Source organism: Montipora foliosa, chromosome 6 (assembly GCF_036669935.1).
Source record: "Montipora foliosa isolate CH-2021 chromosome 6, ASM3666993v2, whole genome shotgun sequence".
NCBI lineage: Eukaryota > Metazoa > Cnidaria > Anthozoa > Scleractinia > Acroporidae > Montipora > Montipora foliosa.
In genome coordinates this window covers 45209450-45220786 of record NC_090874.1, presented here as the reverse complement: position 1 = coordinate 45220786, position 11337 = coordinate 45209450, and the positions used below count along the sequence as shown (strand labels likewise).

Below are 11337 nucleotides of genomic sequence, written 5' to 3'. Positions count from 1 at the left end.
TATGATCCGAAAATATGTCATGTTTCCCAGAAAAAAATCTCAAGTCTCTCGATTCCCTGTGAAATATCCAGATTCAAGAAAGAAATTTGTCCTTCAAAAACAGGATAGGCGTTGTTGGTGTTGTCACCCCACCATGTCCAGGCGCGAATAGGAATAGGACCCGGGTCGCACTAAAGCGAATTTTTTACCGTCTAATGGCGATAATTTTTTTGGAAAAAAACATAGTTTCCAAATTTCGGTGTGTTTTGCATTTAACGAAATTCTAAAATCCACTGATTCAGTTCAAGGAAATTTGCACATTCCAATGACTGACATAAACATCAATCATCAACCCGCGGAAAGCTTAACGAAAGCGACTCATTCCAGAATTTGTTAACCTCCGAGGTAGCATTAAGGCTTGGTGTCCACCAAAAACTGGAAAAAAATTTAACGTTGGGGCGCACTTAAATAAAGAAAATTTCCACTAGTGTGACCCGACCTAAAAAGGCGCATGAATTTTTTTACTCATAACGGAATATCGAACGTTTTCCCAACTAAAAAATACGCCGAAACTCCACACGCATCATTCAAATGAGTCCAATCCCAGGACACAATTAATTTCTCTTTTCTTTTGTGATCATAACTTTTTCCCCCATTTTTAAGAGTTCATGTCCACATCAATCGATTGCTGGTCAACATCGGCTTCTCACATATTACTCAATTTAAAGGCGTGTATTCGACAAAGTGACGAAAATTTCCGTTAAAGCTAATGAGCCGACCGGAAATTTTACTGAGTCACTCACACCTCTCGCTCTAAAAAGCGGCAAGTCTCAGTAAAAGAGAAACATCAAAGGACTTCCGGCTATAATTCAAGCGCTCGTAAAATTCTCTGCTATCTGTTAATAAAAATACTTTCTGCACAAATATACTAAAATATAATTTCAAGTGTTGTGTGAAATTAACCTAAATCATTTCTCTGTTAGACTTTGCTGACCTGGGGCCCGTTTCTCAAAAGTCCCGAAAACTTTTCGGGCCCGAAAAGCCTTTTATGAAACTGTCAACCTCTTGTTCTGGAAAGCCGATGTTTTAACTTGATTTCAAGGTAACAAAAAGCAAAATGGCTGTGAAGTTTGACGACTTAAATTCTCTCCGTTCTTGAGATACAAAAGGAATTGTGACACCCGAAAACGGCCCGTAAAGTTTCGGGACTTTCGAGAAACATGCCCTTCGCCTTTCATTGATTGGATTCATTCGTGCCAGTACGATTTATCAACTCTTTCTATGTTTTACCAAATGCAGACTGGACGTTGATAACAATATTGTTATTATCCTCACAAATTGGAATGCCTTCTCTAAGAATTTCATGACCTTGAAGAGTTCAACTCTGGTTTGAGTTTAAGTACTTCGTTATTTGGATGTAGTTTCTCGTGCGTGCCGCGGTTCGACCTTATTTTTTAGATTGGCGTCCAAAAACTCCCAAGCTTTGTTCCAAGGAAAAGAGTTGCAAGTTACACGCATTCACTTTAAGGTCATGTGCTTCTGATTCTCTTTGATGCTCATTTCAAAAATACGCGGTTGGACAACCTGTGATACCTCACGTTTTTACTCGCCTGCTCTCCAAGCTACAGGTTTAGAATCAACAATTGTCTGTACCAATAACCTGTCAATCTATCAACATAGTGTAAAAACATTGATCTGGTTGTGGGTGTGTGGGGTTTAGTGTCGGTGGATCATATATACATACCACCTCTTTACGAAAAATTTACAGTTAGATATTCGTCAACACCGTCCTACATCAAGGCTCCCGAAGCGTATAGATCGTTTCTCTTGATATTGACCCGTCTCTTACTGAGCAAAAGCCGTTGAGTTCGAGCAATGCGGCAATAGACAAAAACACCGACTCGTGTCATGGGATTCAAACAGTACTTTTTTGCATTATTTTCCCTTCTCGTATTAAGGTCACAGTTGAGCAGTGAATACAACCTAAACAATGCCGAGGAAGTTACGAAGTACATTAATAAACTGACTGATATTTTTGAAAAGGATCCCGCAAGTACACAGTTCTGCGATGTCGTTCATCCTCCAGCTTCAGTGGCAGGCAAAACACAAAGAGATTTTTTACTACCCAAGGTGTTATTATGGAGTCCTCAGGAGCAGCACGCCGCCTGCTCTTTGAAATGTCCTATCCACACTGATGTGGTTTTGAGGCCCTGGCAATGGACAAACAATCTTGACGGGAACAAAGAAAAGAGACCGCGGCTAATATATGACCTTTTTGGAAATATTATTCTTGTACAGAGAATTTACCTGTGTCAGCAAGGAAGAAAGACGCATAAACTTTTTGCATCCTCTCCTGATTTGCTGAACAGTCTACCGGAAACAGCAAGAGAGCTATTTCCCGTGAAATTATATCAAAGAAGTGGATGCTCTAAACGACTTATTTCTTACATAAAGAACATGATCACACAGGGTGTGAACTTTCTGAAAATCAGCGAAGGAATTGTAGGTCTAAATCATGAGCACCATACAAGACTTGGAGAAACTTTCAATGCAGCCGTAAGAGATGGACTAGCGAAAGGCGAAGCGTTTGATTTTGAAGACTTCTATTCAAACGACTTGTTTGCATTTCCTAGCAATGATCAACTTACACGGATACTTTTGGATGATTTCAAGTGGTACAAAGGTTTCTACGCTAGCGAAATGTTAGGGATGTCTGCAGCATCAATTTCATGCGATCACACGTTTAAAATAAGTAAAAATATAGGAGTCGTTACTGAAGGAGAAGAGCAGAAATTTCTAACAAACTTTAAAAACTTGTTCATCGTTTTAAACGAAAACGGTCAAATTCTGGACTGGAGATTGACAAAGTCGACTGCATTTCAAGAAATCGATGATCTTCTTGTGAGATTGAAGGAGAGATTGAGTAAAAAAAACCATTCAATTGCCTTGATAGCTATCGACGACTGTTGTAAGAACAGAAACAAGTATCAATCTGTTTTTCCAAAAGCTCAAATTAAATTGGATATTTTTCACGCATGCCAGCGTGTACTTAGAACACTTGAAACTGGTCAGTCCGTTCTTAGACACCAATTTGGAAAGGAATTTGGATTAGTATTCAGACAGAGCACCGATCTTGGGAAAAATCGGCAGATGGTTACTCCTGATCCAATGGAAATTGAAGGCAATCTAGATAGCTTACTTGAAAGATGGAGGAATGTCCCTTCTTCCTGTTTAACAGAGGCGACATTTCAACAAATTGAGTACATCCGCGAACACATTAAAAAAGGATGCCTTTCTGGAATACCACCCGGATTTGGAACCGAACGAAATGAGCAACTGCATAGACTATTAAACAGATCACTATTAACAGGTGCGACAAGAATCAGTCTAGAATTAGCTGTCGCATTATTAACAATGCTTTTTTACAGTTACAGCAACAAAGCGGCTTCTTGTTTGCAACACCAGTGTAACTCTAAAATAAAATGCGTAAAGCCTGTACGAAGAAGACCTTTGCTTACTGATAATGACTTAACTTCGAGTTGGTCGGCATTTAAAACAAAAGCAAATGACAATACTGAGGGAAATGTATGCGACAAGGGAGCGCCAATGAACACAGGAACAGGTAAAGGTCTCGACCACTTGCTGATTGCAGAGTCCATCGAAGATGTTTGTTCTGAAACTGTTGCAGAATCCGTACTGAAGGCCGCAATTTCGGCTTCGCGGATAATGACAAGTCTATCAAATGACAATGTTAATAGATCTTTTCACACTGATGATCTTTTGTTGATTGCAGACAAACCTCAAAGTTTAAATGTGCATCACATTTTCTATGATAACGAAAGCGATAACGACAAAACGAACCCCACAATAACGGAACACAGGACGCGCCTTGATAGAAACCTTGCTGGTTTTAATCTGAAGATCGACGCTATAGCTAAGGACGGTGACTGCGCATTTCGCAGCGTAGCAAGGATGCTAAGGAGCACCTTTTCCAGCGAGGATAAAGAAATATGGCAGCATCTTATAACACTTGGTCTTCTCAAAAATGAAGAGGAAGACATTAAGATACTGCGAAATCTCTTTGCAGATGAAATTTTGAAAGAAAATGATGAATTCATGGCGTTTGTTTCAGATCAAGATCGAGACTCGCTTGCTCTGACAGCTGAAGAATTCAGGCAAAACGGCGTATTTGACAGGTCACTAGGCGATGTAGTAATGAAAGTTTGTGCCCATATCCTCAAGCTCCCTATCATGGTTGTGACGTCAAACGAGAACTATCGTTATGTGCCATTTCTACCTGATGATCCAAAAACGAGCAGATGCATTTATGTGGCATTTCATTACTATGGTGCTGGGCATTATGATGCTACCACAGCTTTGAAAGGTCGGTAGACTTAAGTCGTGTTCTATTGGGATCAACCGTTTCAACCGAACCGGTTTTGGTTGATTTTGTTGAAGTTCGCAGTAGTTATAGATTTGTTTTAAGTTCGGAGTAATTCTCAGATCGCATTAATTTCTAGAATGCTTTTTACTTTAAGTAACATCGTTTCCCATCGCCCGAATAACCTACTATTTTAAAAATCTTAAAACATATTCCTTGTCTAATATTCTGTTTCATACTACTCAACTATAAATACAAAATTTACATCCCCTGTTTCTTAAAAACTTGAGATGTAGGCCTGATTTTGAATAGAAATACAGGGTGATGACAAATTGATTGGCCTGGCCTCGTTTGATTCAAATGTGGAGAACCCGATAAATCAACATGGGATAAGCACAAGCAAAACCGTTGTATTTATCCCGACGATGGAGAGCGCTAGCCACATCTTGAACATCTGAAGCCACGTTGACGCTTGTGTGTTAAATCTAGAATGGTTATATACGTCACAAACATCCACGCATTTCCTTGATTCAGGCGCCTCGATCTCTTTTCCCCGACCGACCGACACAATTTCACCCCAGCACTAGGGTTACCCCACCTGCTTGTAAACGGGGCCTAAATTGAAAAACAAACAAACAAAAAGACAAATTAATACTGTAATAATTGATTGTTCTTTATTTTCCTAGGTGCTGAGGAAAGAGAATGTGCGACATCCTCCCCAGGAGGAAAAGGATGCAGCTGCGGCAGCAAAGTTAAGTCAAGGGATCACTTCTCTTGCAAAGAAGGGGAAGGCAAAACTTCCAGGTGTCCGTGTGTAAGAAAAGGAGAGCCATGCAAGAAAAAATGCAAATGCCGTCACTGCAGCAATAATAAGATTGGGCTGAAAGAAAAACGTGGCTGCAGATGTGGAGAAGAGCGTAAAACAAAAGACCCATCATTCGTGTCTTGCATTGATTTGGAGGGCAAAAAAATGTCCAGATGCCCTTGTTACGCGAACAACGCAAAGTGTGATGGCACGTGTAAATGCTACAATTGCAGAAATACCTTTGGGGCAAGAAGCACAGACAAGAGAGAGGATGCTCCAAAACTAAAACGGAAGAAGATTTTGTCAAGTCCACCTTCATTGAAGCGTCGGAGAGGAACTCAATACGTCAAAGAAAGTAATATGCGTGGTGTAATTGGGCAATGGACCCAGCTTGAAACGTGCATACTGCACATGACGGAATCCTTCCTGTATGCGACCAGTGTGATACCCAGGCAGGAAAATATCCACCAATTATATAACTATGTCGTACAAAGTAACGCAGCACAAATATTAAAAATAACAGCATCTGTTAAGTCATGTCTGCAGATCACCGGAAAATTATTATATCTAAGGAAGAGAGAAGAAGAAATCAGAAGGCTCAATTTCGGTATACATGCTGTCTTATGACAAAAAGCTTGAACACTGAACCATGTAATGTAATGTAGGTTCTAGCTCACAGAAATTTTGAACCTTGAGACTAAATCTCTCAAATGATGTCACCCGTTAATGTTTCAGCTATAGCAATTTTATACTCAAGTAAATTGAAAAATTCTGCTTTCCAGAACTGAATCACTTCTTGATCTATGTAATATTGGCGTGGGAGAGCAAATCGCTTGATGGAAAGTAGCACCTACCAATTTAATTTAATACGAGAATTCGGAATCTTATTATCTTTTGCGAGTATATATATATATATTTTTTTGTTTTAGACATTCATAGTTTCGCCTTTTTCCTTTGAGTACGCGGAAAGAATCAGCAATAAAGCATCCCCTTTACAAAACTCGGCCTGTTTCTTACACTACCATCCCATTTATAAAAACCCGACAATCAGTTAGCACAAGCGTGATAAGATTCAGTTCTTTCACTGTAGACTATGACGCTTATTAGGGAGCATTCATTTTTTAGGGGGACTGATGGGATTTTGGAAAACGCAGTGAATATTGCATAACATCCCCTAGGCTTTCATATCTTCTCCAATATATGAGGACACTTATTTTTGTGCCCCCTCCCCCACCCCCAAGAAAAAGATAAACAGACCTCAACTATTATACGACCTACCGTGTGTGTTGTGGTGGGTGGTCGGGTGAGTAGAACACTGACAAATCGTTGCCCTAAAAGAGTCCGCGATAGGAGACTAGCTTATGAGCAATAACCTGATTTAACAAATAAGATAACAAACAACAAAAACTTCATTGACCCTTTAAGAAACCGTGGAAACATTGCTGTTAGACAATAGAAAATGACATGTACTGTCTGCATAGTTTCACTTTGTGAATGGTTTATTGGAATAAAGAGAAGTCATTCCATTTTAGTAAATAGAATTTTCACTCTCCGTTCTCCCTCAATATTTTTATGTGACCGTATATTTGGAACAATTTGTTCCTTTGTGGATCGCCTCGCCCATCCTAATTCCATCATCAGTGCCCCCTACCTCATAAAAAATAAACGGACCCTTCGTAGGCAAAAACTAGAATATACAGGTGAGCATCTATCGGATAACGCACGGAATGGATAAACCCAGTAGATGAGGTGCCTCAACACATTGCGTCATGTAAAGGGGCTGGCTTAAGCTTATGCCCGCCGTACTGCGAGGTGGCTAGCAGGGTGATCAGTAGTAGTAGTAGTAGTAGTAGTAGTAGTAGTAGTAGTAGTAGTAGTAGTAGTCCCATAATCATAAAGAACTCAGTTTCTTTATTGAAATGTAACTCTCCCGAGGAGCTTATTGTCCCTGCATGTCTTCCTGAAAGAGTGAGTTTACATCGGATTACAGTAAAGTTATATTCTTTATCTCTTCAATCGTGTTTTATCAAATTTTTACCAAATTAATATCACAGCTGGATTATGTATAGTAATTAACCTAAGTTAACTTTTTATCATATTTTACAAATTTTTACCATAGAATCTCGAGTAGGCCAAGAACCTTAAGTAGGCCAAGAATCTCGAGTAGGCAAAGAACCTCAAGTAGGCCAAGAACGTCGAGTAGGCCAAGAACCTCAAGTAGGCCAAGAACATCAAGTAGGCCAAGAACCCAGAGTAGGCTAAGAACCTCAAGTAGGCCAAGAACATCAAGTAGGCCAAGAACATCAAGTAGGCCAAGAACATCGAGTAGGCCAAGAACATAAAGTAGGCTAAGAACGTTGAGTAGGTAAAGAACGTCAAGTAAGCCAAGAACCTCAAGGGGGCCAAGAAGCTCAAGTAGGCTAAGAACGTCGAGTAGGTAAAGAACGTCAAGTAAGCCAAAAACCTCAAGGGGGCCAAGAAGCTCAAGTAGGCCAAGAACATCGAGTAGGCCAAGAACCTCAAGTAGGCCAAGAACCACGAGTAGGCCAAGAACCACGAGTAGGCCAAGAACCTCAAGTAGGCCAAGAACCGCGAGTAGGCAAGGAACGTCAAGTAGGTAAAGAACCTCAAGTAAGGCAAGAACCTCAAGAAGGCAAAGAACCACGAGCAGGCCAAGAACCTCGAGTAGGTAAAGAACCTCAAGTAGGCCAAGAACGTCGAGTAGGTAAAGAACCTCAAGTAAGGCAAGAACCTCAAGTAGGCCAAGAACCGCGAGTAGGTAAAGAACGTCAAGTAGGTAAAGAACCTCAAGTAGGCCAAGAACCTCGAGTAGGTAAAGAACCTCAAGTAGGCCAAGAACCTCGAGTAGGTAAAGAACCTCAAGTAGGTAAAGAACCTCAAGTAAGCCAAGAACGTCAAGTAGGTAAAGAACCTCAAGTAGGCCAAGAACCTCGAGTAGGTAAAGAACCTCAAGTAGGCCAAGAACCTCGAGTAGGTAAAGAACCTCAAGTAGGTAAAGAACCTCAAGTAAGCCAAGAATCTCAAGTAGGCCAAGAACCGCGAGTTGGTAAAGAACCTCAAGTAGGTAAAGAACCTCAAGTAAGCCAAGAATCTCAAGTAGGCCAAGAACCGCGAGTTGGTAAAGAACGTCAAGTAGATAAAGAACCTCAAGTAAGCCAAGAACCTTAAGTAGGCCAAGAACTGCGAGTAGGTAAAGAACCTCAAGTAAGCCAAGAACCTTAAGTAGGCCAAGAACCGAGAGTAGGTAAAGAACCTCAAGTAAGCCAAGAACCTCAAGTAGGCCAAGAACCGCGAGTAGGTAAAGAACCTCAAGTAAGCCAAGAACCTTAAGTAGGCCAAGAACCGAGAGTAGGTAAAGAACCTCAAGTAAGCCAAGAACCTTAAGTAGGCCAAGAACCGAGAGTAGGTAAAGAACCTCAAGTAAGCCAAGAACCTCAAGTAGGCCAAGAACCGCGAGTAGGTAAAGAACCTCAAGTAAGCCAAGAACCTCAAGTAGGCCAAGAACCGCGAGTAGGTAAAGAACCTCAAGTAAGCCAAGAACCTCAAGTAGGCCAAGAACCGCGAGTTGGTAAAGAACGTCAAGTAGGTAAAGAACCTCAAGTAAGCCAAGAACCTCAAGTAGGCCAAGAACCGCGAGTTGGTAAAGAACGTCAAGTAGGTAAAGAACCTCAAGTAAGCCAAGAACCTCAAGTAGGCCAAGAACCGAGAGTAGGTAAAGAACCTCAAGTAAGCCAAGAACCTCAAGTAGGCCAAGAACCGAGAGTAGGTAAAGAACCTCAAGTAAGCCAAGAACCTCAAGTAGGCCAAGAACCGCGAGTTGGTTAAGAACCTCAAGTAAGCCAAGAACCTCAAGTAAGCCAAGAACCGCGAGTTGGTTAAGAACCTCAAGTAAGCCAAGAACCTCAAGTAAGCCAAGAACCTTAAGTAGGCCAAGAACCGCGAGTAGGTAAAGAACCTCAAGTAGGCCAAGGCCATCGAGTAGGTAAAGAACCTCAAGTAGGTAAAGAACCTCAAGTAGAACGTCTAGTAGGTAAAGAAAAAAGAACGTCGAGTAGGCCAAGAACGTCGAGTAGGTAAAGTAGCTGAAGTATGCTTAAGTACTTCAAGAACGTGTAGACTAGTAAGTGGTGTTTATATAGAGTAGTAAGCTTAGTATTAGTATTAGGGTGCATCCATGGCATTCTCCCATGGAGTATATACCCTTGCAGGTTTCCTGTTATTTTATGTTGGTGATTGCCCTTTAAGCACTTCTCGAAATGGCGGATTTTGTAGTAAAGAGGTTTTTTTTTTGTGAAAATGAGTTCAAATTATGTTTCACCAAACGTTTTCGAAAATTAACACCCAGTCTACGAATTGCCATTACTTTTCAGATTGACTCAGCCTTCGAAGCGTATGACACCTTTTTCAATTTAAGTGATGAAGTGAAGGATAAATACTCAAAGAAAGAAGGAACGTCACCTGATGGCTGGGATGCCCTTGAAAGGGAAAGGTGGGTCTAGATTTTAATAATTTAAAGGTAACATCAGTCACTGAAGTAAATTCTGATTATCGATCGGTCACGTTATTGCAAGAAACAAAAGAGCCAGATTCTTGTGACATTTTTTACCGCGTAATACTAACTGCTTTCGTAGAAAAATACTTCTGATTTATGCGCTGATCAAATCGAAACTCCCCCCCACCCCCCGGGCAAACCGGGAATTTGACCCTGCGTGGGGTGGGGGAAATTGAACCGGAAGTGTCAGGTTTCAAATCTTTTTTTTTTTGGGCGCGAAAGTCACTAACAGCTTTAAAACATGTGTTTAGACGAGATGGAAGAGTTTAAAGGAAGAGATCTAGCATTTGTGAGCGATTGGCTTACAAAAAAGGTCTTCAAGTCTTTATTAACGATGACAGGAGCCGACAACAATTGTTCTTCAGTAGGGTATGACAGACAAATCCGATGATTGGGTAGGGCATTTGAACAGCATTTTTCCCCAAGGGGGCGGGAATTTGAGTGCTCCAATCTTCAAAAGATGAAATGCCCGGGCTTTGCCTGAGGAGGGGGAATGTTGAAGTTTCGAGTTGATCGGCGCATTATTTCGACAACACTTAGACTGCAGTGGTAACTTCATTTCAGCCTTCTTTCCGAGTGCATAAAATTAAATAATATTATTCCATCAACTGCACTGATCTTCCTCTTTGTGACACCTAATGCATTATTTCACCTCTCATCGTAAAATCATCTCCATGTCTCATTTATGCATACAGTTTTGCTAAGAGAGTTTTAATCCTTTCACAATAAACATGAAACAAAAACAGATAAAAGCCAATTTATCAAAGAAATGAATGCTATCAGCACTTTACAACAAGCCATCAAATTTAATTATTTATAATATATTTATCATGTGTCATTTCACAATTTTGGGAAGCTCCATTTGTCTATAATAAACAGGGACTGATCCACACTTTTTCTTAGGAAGGGGTGCATCACTTAGAATGGCATAGCTGACTAGTGACTTTTTTTTTTCAGAATACTAGTTGTATTAGAAAGCCGCAGGTCATCTCAAGAGGAGGAGGGGGGTGTGCACCCCATGCACCTTCCCCCCTAGAACTGCCCCTCCTTTGCTTTTAGTGACCATAAATAGCATGCAGCTCTCTTAACATTCCTTTTGATTTATTCATAGTACAAACCCAGAAAGACCTGGAGATCTCAAAGAATCCTTTGATGTTGGTGCTATTGATGATGAAAATTTTGTGAGTTTCTGAATTTGTAAGAATATGTACATTTTGATTTGTAATATCATAAAGTATACTATTGTACCATGGGAATACCTCAAGACATTCACATTAACATTAGAAAACGAAGTCTCTTTTGCCTACTTTATTCCAGAGATGGCCAGATGCAGATGTTCCAGACTTTCAAAAAAAAGTGACAGTTGTATATCAGTATTTAGCAGACCTTAGCACTCGAGTGCTGTCCTGTATGGCTATTGGTCTTCAAATGGTATGTTACTAGTATCTACCAGTGTGCTTCTTGTGTAGTCCTGAGCAGAATATACATGTGTGTACACAGATTGTTTTAAAAATTGGTCATTTATAAACAATGAAAACCAGTCAAGTGTACTCCTCAAGATTCAATAAATGCAATGCATATTTTATTTTTTAAACCTGA

General features: G+C 40.5%; 1 protein-coding gene across 2 annotated transcripts in view; it reads left to right on the top strand.

Moving 5' to 3' along the window:
• LOC138007492 (uncharacterized) overlaps window positions 1–11337 on the top strand; it is a 36931-nt gene that overhangs the window by 22291 nt on the left and 3303 nt on the right. Inside the window, exons 1-4 of one of the 2 annotated variants that reach the window (XM_068854447.1) lie at window positions 9344–9457; window positions 9557–9675; window positions 10850–10919; window positions 11056–11169. In XM_068854447.1, the coding sequence (XP_068710548.1) occupies window positions 9443–9457; window positions 9557–9675; window positions 10850–10919; window positions 11056–11169 (318 nt within the window). In that variant the 5' untranslated portion in view covers window positions 9344–9442. Of the gene's footprint in view, window positions 1–9343; window positions 9458–9556; window positions 9676–10849; window positions 10920–11055; window positions 11170–11337 lie in introns of those variants that run through there. The other variant, XM_068854446.1, reaches the window with a different exon arrangement.